At 45.7% G+C, this 19555-nt stretch overlaps 1 protein-coding gene across 1 annotated transcript in view; it reads left to right on the forward strand.

Moving 5' to 3' along the window:
* Nucleotides 1-19555, forward strand: part of LOC147108501 (replication termination factor 2-like) — an 84707-nt gene that overhangs the window by 48910 nt on the left and 16242 nt on the right. Inside the window, 1 exon segment of the mRNA XM_086005150.1 lies at nt 8276-8369. Within this exon segment, the coding sequence (XP_085861276.1) occupies nt 8276-8369 (94 nt within the window).

A 19555-nucleotide genomic window follows, 5' to 3' on the forward strand; every position in this document is an offset into this window, starting at 1 on the left:
CTTCGTACCAAAGTGGATAACCTCACATTTTCCCACGTTATACTCCAGCTGCCAAATTTTTTCCCGCTCACTTAACCTATCCCTTTGCAGACTCTTTGTGTCCTCCTCACAACTTACTTTCCCACCTCTCTTTGTATCGTCAGCAAATTTGGCAACAGTACACTCGGTCCCTTATCTAAGTGTTTAATATAGATTGTAAATAGTTGAGGCCCCAGCACTGATCTCTCTGACACCCCACTAGTTACAATTTGCCAACCTGAAAATGACCCATTTATCCCAACCCTCTGTTTTCTGTTAGTTAGCCAATTCTCTATCCATGCTAATATATTACCCCCAACGCTGTGGGCTCTTATCTTGTGCAGTAACCTTTTATGTGGCACCTTGTCGAATGCCTTTTGGAAAACCAAATGCACTACATCTACTGGTTCCCCTTTATCCACCCTGCTCGTCACATCCTCAAAGAGCTCTAGTAAATTTGTCAAGCACGATTTCTCTTTCATACAATCAAGCAAAGTCTACATGGTTTTATTATGATTTTCTAAATGTACTGCTACTACTTTCTTAATAATGGATTCCAGCATTTTCCCCAATGATAGATGTTAAGCTAACTGGCCTATAGTTTCCTGCTTTCTGTCTCCCTCCTTTCTTGAATAGAGGCGGTACATTTGCGGTTTTCAAATCCGCTGGGACCTTTCCAGAACCCACGGAATTTTGGTAGATTACAACCAATGCATCCACTATCTCTGCAGCCATTTCTTTTAAGACCCTAGGATGCAGGCCATCAGGTCCAGGGGACTTGTCAGCCTTTAGTCCCATTAGTTTGCCAAGTACTTTTCTCTCGTGATAGTTTTAAATTTCTCCCTTCCTTTTGCCCCTTGATTATCTACTATTATTGGGATATTTTTAGTGTCTTCTACTGTGAAGTCACATACAAAATATTTGTTCAAAATTTCTGCTAGTTCCCTGTTCCCATTATTAATTCCCCAGTCTCATCCTCTAAGGGACCAACGTTTACTTTAGCTACTCTCTTCCTTTTTATATATACTTGTATAAGCTCTTGTTGCCTTTTTTAATATTTCTTGCTAGTTTACTCTGGTAATCTTTTTTCTCCCTCTTTTTATATTTTTTTAGTCATCCTTTGCTGGTTTCTAAAAATGTTCCCAATCCTCTGGCCTACCACTAATCTTCGCAACATTGTATGCCCTTTCTTTCAATTTGATACCATCCTTAACTTCCTTAGTTAGCCATGGATGGTTCATCCTTCTCGTAGATTCTTTCCTTCTCACTGGAATATACCTTTGCTGAGAGTTATGAAATATCTCCTTAAATGTCTGTCATTGCTTATCTACTGTCTCTCTTTAACCTATTTTTCCAGTCCACTTTAGCCAACTCTCTCTTCATACCTTTGTAATTACCTTTATTTAAGTCTAAGACACGAGTTTCAGACCCAAGTTTCTCGCCCTTGAACTGAATTTGAAATTGAAATTCTATCATGCTATGATCACTCTTCTCCAGAGGAACCTTTACTATGAGATCATTAATTAATCCTGCCTCATTACACATTACCAGACCTGAAATAGCCTGCTCCCTGGTTGGTTCCACAATGTATTGTTCTAAGAAACCATCCCGAATACACACTATGAACTCGTCCTCAAGGCTGCCTTTGCCAATTTGATTTGATGAATCTATATGAAGGTTAAAATCGCCCACGATTGTTGCAGTACCTTTCTCACAAGCCCCCATTATTTCTTGATTTATACTCTGTCCTGTGTAGCTACTGTTTGGGGGCTTATAGAGTACTCCCACCAGTGACTTCTTTCCCTTACTATTTCTTCTCTCCACCCAAACTGATTCTACATCTTCCAAGCCAATATAATTTCTCACTACTGTACTGATCTCATCCTTTATTAACAGAGCTACCCCACCTCCTTTTCCTTTCTGCCTATTCTTCTGAAATGTCAAGTGCCCCTGAATATTCAGTTCCCACCTTTGGTCACCTTGCAACCACGTCTCTGTAATGGCGATCAGATCACACCCATTTATATCTATTTGTGCCGTCAATTCATCTATCATGTTACGAATGCTGCATGCATTCAGATAAAGAGCCTTTAATGTTGTCTTTTTACCATTTTTCCCTACTCTTACCTTATTTGCCAGTGCAGTCTTATGTTTGTATGTTCTGTCCCTTCCTGTCAGACTCTGCTACCCTACACTTTTGCCTTGTCCTTTCTCTTTAACTTTCTAAATTTCCCCTCATCTGAACCCTCTCCGCCCTGCTCTTCCCCCCCCCCCCCCCCCCCTCCTGTAAAGGGAGAAAATTAAGGGTAGGACATGGCAGGGCAGCTTGGAGTGCTCCTCCTGTGCTATGTGGGAAGTCAGGGACACTTTCGGTGTCCAGGGCGAACACATGTGCAGGAAGTGTCCCCAGCTGCAGCTACTCGAAATCTGCATTTCGGAGCTGGCGCTGCGGCTGGAGTCACTGTGGAACATCCGCGAAGCTGAGATCTTTGTGGGTAGCATGTTTAACGAGGTGGTCACACCGTAGGTAAAGAGTGCACAGGCAGACAGGGAATGGGTGACCGCCAGACAGTAAAAGAACTAGGAAGGTAGTGCAGGAGTCCCCTGGGTCCATCTCCCTCCAACAGATTTTCCATTTTGGATACTGCTGGGGGAGATGGTTTCTCAGGGGAATGCAGCAAGAGCCAAGTCCGTGACACTACGAGTGGTTCAGCTGCACAGGAGGGGAGGAAAAAGAGTGGGAGAGTAATAGTGATAGGGGATTCTATCGTAAGGGGAACAGATAGACATTTCTGTGGCCGCAGACGTGACTCCGGGATGATATGTTGCCTCCCTGGTGCCAGGGTCAAGGAGGTCACTGAACGGCTGCAGGGCATTCTGAAGGGGGAGGGTGAACAGTCAGAGGTCGTGGTTCACATTGGTAGCAACAACATAGGTAGAAAGAGGGATGAGGTCCTGCAACAAGAATTTAGGGAGCTAGGTAGCAGATTAAAAAGCAGGACCTCAAAGATTGTAATCTCTGGATTACTCCTGGTACCACGTGCTAGTGAGTATAAGAATAGGAGGATAGAGCAGATGAATGCGTAGCTAAAGAGTTGGTGCAGGAGGGAGGGCTTTAGTTTCCTGGATCACTGGGTCTGCTTCTGGGGAAGGTGGGACCTGTACAAGTCGGACGGGTTGCACCTGAACCGGAACGGGACCAACATCCTTGCAGGGAGATTTGCTCGTACTGTTGTGGGGGGGTTTAAACTAACTTGGCAGGGGGATGGGATATGGAGTGGAGCTACAGTAGGTGGTGATGCACAACCAAATACAGGAAACTCTCATTTTAAACGGCACCTAAATATCCGGAATTCTCTATTAACCGGCAAAATTCATACTCCGAAAACAACACCTCAATAACCCGAAATGTTGCTGAGTCCGAGTCTCCTGCGGTGGCCGAGTTAGTCAGTGGGGGTAGTTCTCCAAACTGCCACTACTCGGCTTCTTGGCGCTGTCGGAAGTCCGAACACCTCAATAACAGGAGTCTGACTCTCCCGCACTGCCGGTAGTCTCTTCCGATCCGCCATTTTTTTGTTTATTGTATAAGTTTTGTTTTACTGTTAAGTAATTGTTAAGTAATTAAAGAGTTATGGATTACCGTCAACTGGCAGTACGGTACTTAATCAAGCATCTTCCACCATCCATTTAACACAACATTCTGTAGGTGAGTATCCAATTACTGTATACTGCACATTTCTTGATTTTTTTATTTTTGTTTGTTAAAGATAGCCTCAGTAGATAACCCTCTCCGTCATCCAGAATTTTTAATCAACCAGCACCATCCCGGTCCCGTCGGTGCCGGATACCAAAGACTTTCCTGTATAGAGGAAAAAACAAGTCAACCTGGAAGGCAGAGCAAATATGTAACTGCACAAAGGAATATGGCAAGGCTGGATGGCATTTATTTTAATGCAAGGAGTCTTGCGAGTAAGGCAGATGAATTGAAGGTATTGATGAACACATGGGAGTATGATATTGTTGTTATCACAAAGACATGGTTGAGGGAGGGGCAGGATTGGCAGCTCAATATTCCGGGGTATAGAATCTTCAGGCAAGACAGAGGCGGGGGGGGTAAAAGAGGAGGGGATGTCACAATATTAATCAAGGAGTCAATTACTGCTGTAAGGAGGGATGATACCTTGGCAGGTTCCTCTAATGAGGCCATATGGGTAGAACTTAAAAACAGAGGGGGCAAGCACTTTGCTGGGAGTGTACTATAGGCCCCCAAACAGTCAGGGGGAGATAGAGGAAAAGATATGTAGGCAAATCTCAGAGAAGTGTAGAAATAATAGGGTAATAATAGGGGATTTCAACTTCCCCAATATTAACTGGGATAGTCAGAGTGTGAAAGGCTTAGAGGGTGCGGAATTCTTAAAGTGCATCCAGGAGAGCTTTTTGAGCCAGCATGTAGAAAGTCCTACAAGAGAGGGGGCGGTACTGGACCTAATTCTAGGGAATGTAGCTGGGCAAGTGGTAGAAGTGTGAGTAGGAGAGCATTTTGGTGACAGTGACCATAATTCGGTGAGATTTAAGGTAGTTATGGAAAAGGACAAAGATGGACCGGAAATAAAGATTCTAAATTGGGGGGAGGCCGATTTTAATATGATAAGGCAGGATCTGGCCAAAGTGGACTGGGATCAGCTACTTGTAGGAAAATCCACACCAGAGCAGTGGGAGTCTTTCAGAAAGGAAATAGAGAGAGAGAGTACAACGTCAACATGTTCCCATAAAGGTCAAGGGTGGGACCAACAAGCCCAGGGAACCCTGGATGTCGAGGGATATACAAGAATGGATTAGGGAAAAAAGGGAGGCTTTTGGCAGATACAAAGGACTAAAAACAGTGGAAGTATAGAAAGTGCAGAGGGGTACAAAAAAAAAATTAGGAGAGCGAAGAGGGGACATGGAAAAACACTGGCGGGCAAAATAAAGGAAAATCCCAAGGTGTTTTATAACTATATCAAGGGCAAGAGGATAACCAGGGAAAGAGTAGGGACCAAAGTGGCAATCTGTGTGTAGAGCTGGAAGATGTGGGTGAGGTTTTAAATGAATATTTTGCATCTGTGTTCACTATATGGAGAAGGATGTAGGCATAGAAATCAGGCAAGGGGATTGTGATATACTTGAACAAATTAGTATTGAGAGGGAGGAGGTTTTAGTGGGCTTAAAAGTGGATAAATCCCCAGGCCCAGACGAGATGTATCCCAGGCTGCTGTGTGAGGCAAGGGAGGAGATTGCAGGGGTTCTGACACACATTTTCAGAACCTCTCTGGCCACAGGGGATGTGCCAGAGGACTGGAGAACAGCTAACGTAGTACCATTATTCAAGAAGGGTAGTAGGGATAAACCAGGGAATTACAGGCCAGTGAGCCTAACATCAGTGGTAGGGAAATTATTGGAAAAAATTCTGAGGGACAGAATTGGTCTCCACTTGGGAGAGGCAAGGATTAATCAAGGATAGTCAGCATGGCTTTGGCAGGGGGAGATCATGTCTAACCAATTTGATTGAATTTTTTGAGGGGGTGACTAGGTGTGTGGATGAGGGTAGTGCAGTTGATGTAGTCTACATGGACTTCAGTAAGGTTTTTGACACAGTCCCGCATGGGAGACTGGTCAAGAAGGTAAGAGCCCATGGGATCCAGGGCAATTTGGCACATTGGATCCAAAATTGGCTTAGTGGCAAGAGGCAGAGGGTGATGGTCAAAGGTTGTTTTTGTGACTGGAAGCCTGTGTCCAGTGGTGTACCGCAGGGATCGGTGCTGGGTCCCTTGCTGTTTGTAGTGTACATTAATGATTTAGATATGAATGTAGGAGATCAGTAAGTTCGCAGATGACACGAAAATTGGTGGAGTGGTAAATAGTGAGGAGGGAAGCCTCAGGCTACAGGACGATATAGATGAGTTGGTTAGATGGGCAGAACAGTGGCAAATGGAATTTAACCCTGAAAAGTGTGAGGTGTTGCATTTTGGGCGGACTAACAAGGCACGGGAATACACAATGAATGGTAGGACCCTAGGAAGGACAGAGGATCAGAGGGACCTTGGTGTGCATGTACATAGATCCCTGAAGGCAGCAGAACAGGTAGATAAGGTAGTTAGAAAGGCATATGGGATACTTTCCTTCATTAGCTGAGGCATAGAATATAAGAGCAGGGAGGTTATGATGGAGCTGTACAAAATGCTAGTTAGGCCACAGCTGGAATACTGTGCGCAGTTCTGGTCGCCACACTATAGGAAGGATGTGATTGCATTGGAGAGGGTGCAGAGGAGATTCACCAGCATGTTACCTGGGCTGGAGCGCTTCAGCTATGAAGAGAGACTGGACAGGCTGGGGTTGTTTTCCTTGGAGCAGAGAAGGCTGAGGGGGGACCTGATTAAGGTGTACAAAATTATGAGGGGCATAGATAGGGTAGATAGAAAGGAACTTTTCCCCTTAGTAGAGGGGTCAATAACCAGGGGGCATAGTTTCAAGGTAAGGGGCAGGAGGTTTAGAGGGGATTTGAGGAAAAACTTTTTCACCCAGAGGGTGATTGGAATCTGGAACTCACTGCCTGAAAGGGTGGTAGAGGCAGGAACCCTCACAACATTCAAGAAGCATTTAGATGAGCACTTGAAATGCCATAGCATACAAGGCTATGGACCAAGTGCTGAAAAATGGGATTAGAATAGATGGCTTGATGGCCGGCGTGGACACGATGGGCCGAAGGGCCTCTTTCTGTGCTGTATGACTCTGAGAGGACCAAATGTAATTAATATATATAAGTTTGCTGATGATACAAAGCTAGGTGGGAATGTAAGTTGTGAGGAGGATGCAGAGGCTTCAAGGAGATATAGACAGGCTAAGTGAATGGGCAAGAACATGGCAAATGGAATATAATGTGGAGAAATGTGAAGTTATCCACTTTGGTAGGAAAAATAGAAAAGCAGAGTATTTTTTAAATGGTGAGAGACTGGGAAATGTTGGTGTTCAGAGGGACCTGGGTGTCCTTGTACACGAATCACTGAAAGTTAACATGCAGGTACAGCAAGCAATTAGGAAAGCAAATGGTGTGTTGGCCTTTATTACAAGAGGATTTGAGTCAGAGTAAAGACGTCTTACTGCAATTATACCGGGCCCTGGCGCGATCACACCTGGAGTATTGTGTACAGTTTTGGTCTCCTTATCTAAGGAAGGGTATACTTGCCATAGATGGAGTGCAATGAAGGTTCATCAGACTGGTTCCTGGGATGGGGGGATTGTCTTGAGGAGAGATTGAGTAGACTAGGCTTATATTCTCTAGAGGTTCGAAGAATGAGAGGTGATCGCATTGAAACATACAAAATTCTTACAGGACTTGACAGGGGAAATGCAGGGAGGATGTTTCTCCTGGCTGGGGAGTCTAGAACCAGGGGACTGAGATGAGGAGAAATTTCTTCACTCAGAGGGTGGTGAATCTTTGGAATTCTGTACCCCAGAGGGCTGTCGAGGCTCAGTCGTTGAGTATATTCAAGATAGAGATCGATAGCTTTTTGGATATTAAGGGAAACAAGGGATATGGAGGTACAGGAAACTTCGGTTTATCCGGAGGTTATATGTCCAGAATACTCGATCTAACGGCAAAAATTAGGAGCCGTTTTCTATAAGTTTTTTTTAGTTCTCGTTGCTTTTTTTTTCCCAGTCAGGCACTGCAAGGTCTGTAGCTATAGCAACAGCTTCAGCTAGAGACGCTTGCAGCTGCAGCCGACTGTTTAGAAGCTGTTGCTAAGCAACAGTGTTTGTTGTCAGATATGGAGATGAAAACCTCCGTATGCTTCAACATTAACTTTGTATGTCCGGCAGTTTTGATAGATCGGCAACAGCTCGGTCCCGTCGGTGCCGGATATCTCAAAGTTTCCTGTAGTGCAGGAAAGTGGAGTAGAGGTAGCAGATCAGCTATGATCTTATTGAATGGCGGAGCAGGCTCAAGGGGCCGAATGGCCTACTCCTGCTACTATTTCTTATGTAATTATGTTCAATAGTGCTGCTGAAATGAAATACGTGAGTAAAATGCTCTTGTGTACAAAAAAAGTAATCACTCACTTCTTGAAGTGCTTCAGGGATGCTATAATTCAGGGGTCTTGTCTCAATGTGCTCAGTGTTTCATAGTTCGTCATTTTTCCCCTCTTTACCACGGTCCTTCATCTGTTACTTAGCATTTGGTGTTGATGTTCTGCCTGAGTAATCACTGTTTTCATTTTAGATTGTACAACAAAGATGCTGTCATTGAATACTTATTGGACAAATCTCCGGAGAAATGTGTCATAGAGACTGCAACACACATTAAGAGCCTTAAGGTGAGTCTTTACCTAACAAATTAATGCATGTGTGGCTATAAAGCTGGGCACCCAATCCACATGTCGAATTGCATCTTCTGATGGCTTCCTCCTTTCCCTCTTTTTTTTCTTCTTTCTCACCCGCACAAATCTTTTTATCATCTGCAAACTTGCGGAAGTTCCCCCGGATCATTGATTAAAAATGGTGCAGAGGAATGGCCCTAACATCGATCTGTGGGGCATTCCAGTAGTAACCGGTCCTCCCATAGAACCACTACCATTAACAACTACCATCTGCCTGAGAATTCAACCAATTCCTTATCCAACCCATTCTGCCTGCTAATCCCAGAGAGCTCTAACTTATTAAGTAGCCTAATATGTGACACCTTATCAAAGGCTTTTTTACCATGAGCTGCTTCTAACTTGCTGCCATCAGAAAACCTGTTAATTCTCAGCATGCATGTGCTGTGATCTTACCTTTTAAACAAATGATCTGAGCCGGCACTCTGCAGCTGCCTCTGCAAGCCCTGATTTGCTGATGCCCGCTGATTCAAAATGTATTATTTGGGTTAATTATTCATAAAATATTCAATGCACTGATACTTTGCTATTTCACACACTGAACAGTGGATCTTAAAAGGAAGGAAAGTCTAAGGAGAATACTTCCCACATTAAATTGAAAAATATAATCGCAGTTGGAAAAGTCTTATTTTGACATTTTTCAGAGAGATGCAGTGTACCCAGCTTATAACAGGCTTTTCTAGGGTCAGGCAATTCTAGATCCGCTCCCAGCTAAATTCACATTTAGAGGAGCCACTCCAAGATGCCTTTCGATGAAGTTGTTGGTGACTCAGTCACCTGAGCAGCTGTAGTCAGAAATTTGTTTTGTAAGATATTTTTCAAAATATTATTTTCTATATAAATGGGCAAAGGATCACCATCACCTCCAAGTTCCCCTCCAAGTCACACACCTACCTGACCTGGACATAGATCGCCGTTTCTTTTTTGTTGCTGGGTCAAAATCCTGGAACTCCCTCCCTTCACCACACAGACTGCAGCGGTTCAAGAAGGCGGCTCACCACCACCTTCTCCAGGGCAACCACGGATGGGCAGTAAATGCTGACCTTGGCAGTGATGCCCACATCCCAATAATTAATTTAAAAAAAATTATTTGATGGAATGTTCAAAGATATTGTTGGACTTTATTTCTTTAATGAGGACTGATGTATAAACTGAGGTTGCCAGTATTTTTTTAATTGATGAACTTGTTCAGCTTCAAATGGTATCAATACTCCTGCTGTACTGATGTAGTACTCCATCTTAGCCGCTAGAGGCTACAAGACAGCTGTGTAAATGACATTGTGGCCGTGCAATCGGATGTCTTTCAGGCATCTTTGTGACCATCTCCTCAGTAATGTTGAAGTGTGCAACTGGGTTTTGGTAATGTAGACACAGAATTGTTAACTGATCAGTTTTGTTGCTCACTTAAAATCAAGACTTAGAAATTTAACCATTTTTAATTGGGTATTTATGCTATCATGATTTTGGCCAACAATCTCTCAGATTTGAAGTCTAGTGATGTTTGGCAATTCAAATATCTTGACGAGACTCTTTGCCCCCTTTTGTGCTGCATTTTCCAACTAAAAGTTTAAATTTTTAGTATTAATTTTTATTAGAACGCTTACTTTTTTCTAACTCGAGTCTTTATTTCTCAAATCAAATTCTTTAGAAACAAAATATAATTGAAGTCCATGCCATCATAATCTGTTCCCCCTAACCCCAGCAGTGTCGCTTGCCTTTTCCAGCCATGTAGTTACTCTTACTGCTGCTTTCTCTTCCAGCCAGCCAAGCTATTAGGCTCTCCCTACTGTCTGTGACTACACCATATGCCTGTGCCCTTTATTCAAATGGATTAATGGCAAATGAGGTACTAAAGCTTGTTAACCAGTTTGGAATCTCCTTAAGGCATTAGGAGACATTACAAATTCTGCCACACATTACCATTGACATGTGTGCCATGTCATATTGACCAGTCAACTGCATAAAAATCGCATGCAAGAAGACCAAGCTGGATAAAGGCTGGACAAAGAAGGAGAGAAGTTCTATATATGTCGTTTGAGAAGGTTCCTATCCATTGGATCTGATGCTGCTGAAAATGGAGCTTGTAGAACACACTAGAATTATGTAAAAAGAAAGACTTGCATTTTTATAGCACCTTTCAATAATGCAGGATGTTGCAAAGAGCGTTGCAGCCAATTAAGTACTTTTGAAGTGTAATGTGGGAAATGCCGTGGCTGACACTAATAGTAGTGGTAGACTTTGCTGTTACTGGGACGCATGGGGCAATTACTGTGGAAGGGAGCCAGCAATGCAGACATACATAACGGGTGCCTACGGTTTATACGGTGGCATAGTGGTTAGCCCTGTTGCCTCGCAGCGCCAGGGACCCGGGTTCGAATCCGGCCTCGGGTGACTGTCTGTGTGGAGTTTGCCCATTCTCCCCATGTTTGCGTGGGTTTCCTCCGGGTGCTCCGGTTTCCTCCCACAGTCCAAAGATGTGCGGGTTAGGATGATTGGCTATGATAACTTGACCCTTAGTGTTAGGGGGATTAAATACGTGGGGTTACGGGGATAGGGTGGGATATGTGTCGGTGCAGGCTCGATGGGCCGAAGCACTGGGGTTTCTGTGATTTCTGTGAATGTCTCGATGTATGTGCGATTTGAGGATTGTGATCCTCATGAGCCCCTGATGTAGCTATCCCAATTGATGAGTGGCATCAACTAGGCAGATGATTGGTTTGTTGAGTATGAATATTAGATGATGCAGTGACATTGACTGATATGTCTCAGAAACATTGTCTTCATTCATCTGCTTAAAGGGATCACTGTCTGCTTTGGGCTGCGTCTACTTGCAACACAAGTGGGTTGGACCAGATTTCTCATTGGTCTCCTTTGAGGACAAGGCACACACAACAGTTTGTCTGGAGTGTGTAATTTGATCCTGTTTGTAGTAGACTAATTCAAGTTCTCTGCAATGTGTAATTTGATCCAGTCATTGTCAGGCAGCAAGCTAGAGAGTTCAGAGTGCTGCTATGATTGTACAGTAAGGCTAAGGAAGGTGCACATCATGTGAGAATGGTGATATGGTAGAATGCACAAAGTGGAGCTGTAGTTAGCTTTGTGGAGATCCTTTGTATCTAGTGTTCTGCAATTGTAATTATAGTTGTCCTTGGCTGGTAAAATAAAAGACTAGGGGCTAGAAATTTGACCCTGTAAATAATCACTCCGTATACTTTGGTGCATTTATCGCTTAAGCCGCATGGACAAAAGGCAGATTAATGGCAAGTGTACTATCATTGCCCTTTAAATGTGCCACGGTTTTCTGTAGTGTTATGTGCATGTCCAAGATGAGCATCAGTCTGGAGGTAATTTCCTAATCTCTGACAAATCTTTCCTTATCATAATGACATTTATTGTCTTGGTCATGTAGTTTCTCCCTGAGAACTGATACGAGGTGCACCATTCCTTTGTTCATTGTGATTCAGCAGCAGTCACTGGGATTTTTACATTATTTTTTATAGTGGGACTGCTACCCCACTTTGGAGTCCAAAAAGACATTATGATTAAGAAAGGAGTTCTCAATTTTTTGATCATAATCTTGTGGAATTGCTCGAATAACTGATACATTAGAACTCTACTTGAAGGCTTATCCAATAGTGCCTCTCTTCACTGTCTCCTATTTAGGTGGTTGCTGTGAGTCTGTCCAATTTGCTGTCTTCAATAGGTAGTGCTAATTCCTCAGTACTTAATTATTCACATTCAGGGGATTTTACCAGTGCTGGTGGTACAGTTGATCTAATTCATGTGCTAGTAAGTGCAAGGTGATGTGGTGTTTGTGCTACACTGTTCAGTGGTATGTATGCAAATTGGATCTGAACATTTTGTAGCCGAATATGCAGGTGAAACTAACGGAGAATCAGGAAAATAATTGCTATCCTGGTAGATTGAAATACCCCGTAAAGCAGGCTGAGTCTGAAGTAGTAACAGACAGGTGATTTCCCCCACTTTCTGACCCAGCTAGAGAGGCTGTGAAGGAGAATGGGGTCGCAGCAGCAAAAGAAAACAGGAGAAGTGCCTCAGGCCGGAGACCATCGGTAGAAACATAGAAAATAGGAGTCAGATTAGGCCATTCGGCCCCTCGAACCTGCTCCGCCATTCAAATGAGATCATGGCTGATCATCCAAACTCAGTACCCTGTCCCTGCCTTCTCCCCATATCCCTTGATCCCTTTAGCCTTAAGAAATATATCTAACACCTTCTTGAATATATTTAATGAATTGGCCTCAACTGCCTTCTGTGGTAGAGAATTCCACAGGTTCACCACTCTCTGCGTGAAGAAATTCCTCCATCTTTGTCCTAAATGGCTTACCCCTTCTCCTTAGGCTGTGACCTCTGGTTCTGGACTCCCCACCATCGGGAACATCCTTCCTGCATCTCGTCTGTCTAGTCCTGTTAAAATTTTATAAGTTTCAATGAGATCATGCACAACTCCAACTCCATCAGGTTTGCTGATGACACTACCGTTGTAGGCCTGATCACAGATGGCGACGAGACAGGCTACAGGGAGGAGGTAAGAGCTCTTGCAGAATGGTGCAAGTACAACAACCTCTCCCTCAACATCAGCAAAACAAAGGAGATGATTGTGGACTACAGGAAGCAGCAGGGGGAGGGACACACCCCAATATACATCGAAGGGGCTGAGGTGGAGAGGGTCAGCAGCTTCAAATTCCTGGGTGTATTCATTACGGAGGACTTAACGTGGTCACATCACATCGACGTCGTAATGAAGAAGGCATGCCAACGCCTGTTCTTCCTCAGGAGACTGAAGAAATTTGGAATGGCCCCCCAGATTCTCACCAACTTCTACCGGTACACCATCGAGAGTATCCTGTCCGGCTGTATCACTACCTGGTATGGCAACTGCACCGCCACAGACCGCAAGGCTCCACAGATGGTGGTGAAAGCTGCACAACATACTATAGGAATTAAACTACCTGCTGTCCAGGATATCTACCCCGAGAGGTGCCGGGGGAAGGCCCTGAGAATCATTAAAGACGCGAGCCACCCCAGCCACAACCTCTTCGCCCTGCTCCCGTCCGGTAAGAGATACCGAAGCATACGGTCTCGTACCAGCAGGTTTCAAAACAGCTTCTACCCCCAGGCCATAAGACTCATGAACGTATAATTTATGATTATTTATTACTGTTTTATTTATTACTGTATTTCTATTAGTATTTTATCATTGTTATGCCATATTTATTCCAATGTTGGGAGGACTCGTAAAAATCAACATTTCATTGTGCAGTACACACGTTTGCTGCATATATGACAAATAAAATTGAATTGAATTGAGATCCCCGCTCATTCTTCTAAACTCCAGCGAGTATAAGCCCAATCGACCCAATCTCTCCTCATATGTCATTCCTGCCATCCCAGGTATCAGTCTGGTGAATCTTTGCTGCACTCCCTCCATGGCAAGAACATCCTTCCTCAGATAAGGCGACCAAAACTGCACACAATACTCGAGGTGTGGTCTCACCAAGGCCCTGTACAACTGCAGCAAGACATTCTTGTTCCTGTACTCAAACCCTCTCGCTACGAAGGCCAACATACCATTTGCCTTCTTAACCGCCTGCTGCACCTGCATGCTTACCTTCAGCGACTGGTGCACAAGGACACCCAGGTCTCGTTGCACTTCCCCTTCTCCCAATCTATTACCGTTCAGATAATCTGCCTTCCTGTTTTTGCCACCAAAGTGGATAACCTCGCATTTATCCACATTGGGCAGATGCAGTATAATCACCCAACCTGTCCAAATCATACTGGAGTTTCTCGGCATCCTCCTCACAGCACACACGCCCACCCAGCTTTGTGTCGTCTGAAAACTTGGAGATATTACATCTAGTTCCCTTGTCTAGATCATTAATATATATTGTGAATAGCTGGGGTCCTAGGACAGATCCCTGCGGTACCCCACTAGTCACTGCCTGCCAACCAGTTCTCTATCCAAGTCAGTACCTTGCCCCCAATCCCATGTGCCTTAACTTTACATGCTAATCTCTTATGCGGGACCTTAGCGAAAGCCTTCTGAAAGTCCAAATACACCACATCCCTTATCTATTCTGTCAGTTACATCCTCAAAAAAAATTCCAGTAGCTTAGTCGAGCACGATTTACCTTTTGTAAATCCATGTTGACTTTGTCCGATCCTGTCACTGTTTTCCAAGTGCTCTGCTATTGCATCCTTTATAATGGACTCCAGCATTTTCCCCACTACCAATGTCAGGCTTACCGGTTGTACTGGCCGCGCTAGACGTGCTCCTATCTAGTTATCCAGCAAGTTAAACACTTATTCAAAAATAATTCTTCTGAAGCTGGTTGCTGTTTTGAAGCTTTACTTGAACAAATTTGTGAAAAGATATTGCGCTTGGCCTAACACATGAGATCAGATTGCATTGGATTGTAAAACCCTTATGGAATCCTCCATTACTGCCAGGTTCTTCCTGGAATTCTACTTCGTGTTATACAGGAAGAAAGGAACAAAGGTCAAATGACCTCACACAGGAAGAAAGATCAGATGACCTTTCCAGCATACAAACTGTTAGCACCCTCTGGTGGTGGTTATTGTGTTATCTGCACACACAAAATGTTCACTGCATGTAAAAATTCCATTGGTCCGGAACACTCCCCGCCTGGGGTCGTTAACGACTCTACTTGTCACTGGCGTCCTCTGGCGACAAAAGAAGAACCACCTCAGACGGTCCGTCGGTGTCGATGATAGGATGCAGCTTCATTAGACTGCTGTGAGGGGGTAGGTTGCGTTCAGCTACGCACAGTGCGAATCTGGGTATGGTGAGGTCTGGCTGGGGCACCAACTTGCCTCTATCAAAGACTAAGCCGATTTTGCTTTGTCCTTCTTGAGTGGTGACCTTCAGATAAGCCACACTTGCAATGGCCCTAGCGGATGCGTCTGCAAAGACGCAAAGCCCTTTGAATTGGGCATTTAAGGGAGAGAAAGACGAATAGCAGCGAGGTATTCGTATCTCCTGTAAGTCTTGGAGTGAGTTTCTCCATCTGTCCCACTCTGCTTCCATCTCTTAAGGGAGAGGTGAATCCCACTCTTCAGTGCGTGTGGAGAGTTCCCTGAGGAGCAGCCTGCCTTGTATGGTGACGGGCTAAGAAGCCGAGAGGGTCGTTGTAATGAAATCTGTTTGTCTTGCCTGTATTCGTTTTGCACTCATGTATATTACCCTCCCCCACACGGTGTATAGTTTCACTTCCTCTTCCCTGACTAACCTGGAAGGTTCCAGGTCTTGGCTCTTGGCTCCGCCCCTGACTTCTCTTACTTAAAGATCCCAGGATCTGTATGACTCATTCCTGTGAACCAGTCAGGGTGTTGAGATGTTAGCTCTGATCTTAGTGATTAAAAGCCAACTTGTTCAAGTCTATAACTTCTAGTTTTGTGGTTATTGAAGGCACATCAATTTTAATCACTAAAGAATACTAGGATGGATCGACTCCTAAAACCAGAGCGTCTGGACTTGGATCCACATTCTGCTGAAGCATCAAATCAATTTGGACACTGGCTCAAATGCTTCGAACTCTTCGCGAGGGCCTCATCCGCTAGCGAGGTAGATAAACTGAGTCTACTGACTACTCGCGTTAATCATCGGATTTATTTGTTCATCCGGGACGCCACCTCTTACACGGCCATCACTATCCTGAAGGCCCAATACCAGAGGCCAGTAAACGAAGTGTACGCCAGACATCTGCTGGCTACACGCAGGCAGCGACCTGAGGAATCAATGGACGATTTCTTACAGGGCCTAAAGGACTTGGTCCGGGACTGTAACTGCAAGGCCGTGACGGCCAACGTGTACTCTGACGAATTGGTCCGCGATTCCTCCATCACGGGCCTCAAATCGAATTATATCCGGCAGAGACTGCTGGAGGAGGTGGTCCTGGACTTAAAAAAGGCAGTGGCCACTGTGCGATTGCTGGACGTGGCCCAGAAAAACTCTGACTCTTATTCTTCCGGCCTTGCGGCCCTCACCGCCTCGTGCGCGCCGAGCGGGCCGCCATCTTGGAATCAGCCATCTTCCCCATCCAGGTCTCAGACCAGCTCTACACCACCGGAGTCCCCACACACAAGTTCACCCAGGAGTCCTACAACAGCGGCAATGTCTCGAGGCCCGAAATGCTACTTCTGCGGCCAGGCGAAGCACCCCAGACAACGATGCCCAGCGAAGGACGCTACATGCTTCAAATGTAAGAAAAAGGGGCATTTTAGCAAAGTCTGCAGGGGGAATCAGATTTCCAACTCCATCACCGCCTCGTGAGTGCCGCCATCTTGGGATCCGCCATCTTTTCCCGACTCAACAGCCGCCCAGGGCCCAACAGTGGCTTCGATCACGGTGGATCAATCCAGGCCACACCCGTTGACAAAATCTATGATGGACATACAGGTAAACGGGAATTTAACGAAATGTTTAATTGACTGTGGGAGTACCGAGAGTTTTATCCACCCTAGCCTGGTACGGCGGCACTCATTAACGGTAACCCCTACATGGAGCAGAATTGCTATGGCTGCTAAGCCCCACACTTCGGACATTTTGGGCTACTGTGTGGTAACACTGACTGTAAAAGGCACGGACTACAAGGATTTTAAACTCCCCGTGATGCCAGAACTCTCTTAATGTAATCTTGGGCCTGGACTTCCAGTGCCACCACGAAAGTGTCACGCTAGCATATGGCGGGTCCCAGCCGCCACTCACAGTCTGTGGCCTATCAACCTTAAAAATCAGCCCGCCCTCTTTATTCGCTAATCTCACTCCGAACTGTAGGCCCATAGCGACCAAAAGTAGAAGGTACAGTCTGGAAGACAGACACTTTATCAAGGCGGAAGTGGACAGACTCCTGCGGGAAGGCATTATTGAATGCAGTACCAGTCCGTGGCGTGCCCAAGTAGTCATAGTTAAAAATAGCGAAAAGAAACGGATGGTAATTGACTACAGCCAGACTGTTAATATTTATACCCAGCTGGACGCCTACCCTTTACCCCGCATATCAGAAATGGTCAACCAGATTGCGCAATACCGAGTCTTCTCGACTATCGACCTCAAATCCGCGTATCACCAGCTCCCCATTAGAACGGAGGACCGCCCATACACCGCCTTCGAGGCGAACGGACGCCTCTACCATTTTCTCAGAGTGCCCTTCGGGGTAACAAATGGGGTCTCGGTCTTCCAACGTGAGATGGACCGCATGGTTGACGAGAATAAACTACAAGCTACCTACCCCTAGCTGGACAATGTCACTATCTGCGGGCACAACCAGCAAGACCACGATCTAAATCTTGCGAGATTTTTAAAAACTGCCCTAAAGCTGAATCTAACCTACAACAAAGACAAATGTGTCTTCAACACAACCCGTCTCTGTATCCTCGGCTGTGTGGTGGAAGATGGGGTAATTGGGCGATTAGGCCCCCTAAAGGAACTGCCCCTGCCACACAATCCCAAAGCTTTAAAAAGGTGCCTGGGATTTTTTTCGTATTATGCCCAATGGGTGCCCAATTACTCTGATAAGGCCCGACCCCTCATTAAATCGACGTCCTTCCCACTATTAGCTGAAGCTCGGGAGGCTTTCACCAGTATCAAACAGGACATTGAAAGGGCTGCACTGTGTGCAGTGGACGAAAGCGTTCCCTTTCAAGTCGAAAGCGATGCGTCAGACTTTGCCTTAGCTGCGACCCTCAATCAGGCTGGGAGACCTGTGGCCGCCTTCTCCCGAACCCTTCAGGGACCTGAAATCAGGCACTCTTCTGTCGAGGAGGAGGCAGTGCGGCACTGGAGACACTACCTAGCCGGCAAACGTTTCACCCTGCTCACCGACCAGCGGTCGGTGGCTTTCATGCTTAATAACAAACAAAGGGGGAAAATCAAGAATGACAAAATACTCAGGTGGAGGATCGAACTATCCACGTTCGACTATGATATTATGTACAGGCCGGGAGCCCTTAATGAACCCCCAGACGCCCTATCGCGGGGAATGTGTGCCAGCATTCATACGGACAAATTACAGGGTCTCCACAACGACCTCTGTCACCCAGGTGTCACCCGACTATACCATTTTATAAAGTCCCGCAATCTGCCCCACTCCATCGAGGAGGTCAGGGCAATGACCAGAGCCTGCCGCATCTGTGCGGAATGCAAGCCTCGTTTCTACAGGCCTGACCGTGCACACCTTATCAAAGCCACACGGCCATTCGAGCGCCTAAGTCTGGACTTCAAGGGACCCCTTCCCTCTGCCGACCGTAACGTATACTTCCTCAATATCATTGATGAATATTCCCGCTTCCCCTTCGCCATTCCCTGCCCAGACATGACCAGTGCCACGGTCATCAAGTGTCTCTGTAATCTATTCTGCATGTTTGGCATGCCAAATTACATACACAGCGATAGGGGGACGTCATTCATGAGTGACGAACTGCGCCAGTTCTTGCTCTCAAAGGGGATAGCCACTAGCAGAACCACTAGCTACAACCCCTGGGGTAACGGGCAAGTGGAAAGGGAGAATGCTACTGTTTGGAAGGCTGTCACGTTAGCCTTAAAGTCAAAAGGCCTTCCGACCTCCCGCTGGCAGGAAGTCCTCCCAGACGTGCTCCACTCCATAAGGTCTCTGTTATGTACTGCCACTAACGCTACCCCTCACGAAAAGATGTTCGTTTTCCCCCGGAAATCCACCTCTGGCATATCTCTACCCGCGTGGCTGACGTTTCCGGGGACAGTACTATTGCGGAAGCACGTGAGAGGCCATAAAACGGACCCCCTTGTGGAAAAGGTACAGCTCCTCCATGCAAACCCTCAGTACGCCTATATCGAATACTCTGACGGGCGAGAGGACACTGTTTCCATAAAAGACCTCGCTCCCTCGGGGAGCGGAGAGAACGATGAGAGACTACCCGAGGAAGACCTACACTACAAAGAGACAGGACGCCCAGAGGTATCAATACCCAACTTTAACCTGGAGGACACTGCAGATAACCTGGAAGACACTGCGGAGGCCCGGACAGCGGAGGAACCAGAATCCACTCCCCTAGAGGCACCCCAACCGGCTTTGCGCCGATCACTGAGAACTGCAAAACCTCCT

The sequence above is a fragment of the Somniosus microcephalus genome, chromosome 13 (genome assembly GCF_052327205.1).
Source record: "Somniosus microcephalus isolate GS21.2 chromosome 13, FLI_Smic_1.0, whole genome shotgun sequence".
Taxonomy (NCBI): Eukaryota; Metazoa; Chordata; class Chondrichthyes; order Squaliformes; family Somniosidae; genus Somniosus; species Somniosus microcephalus.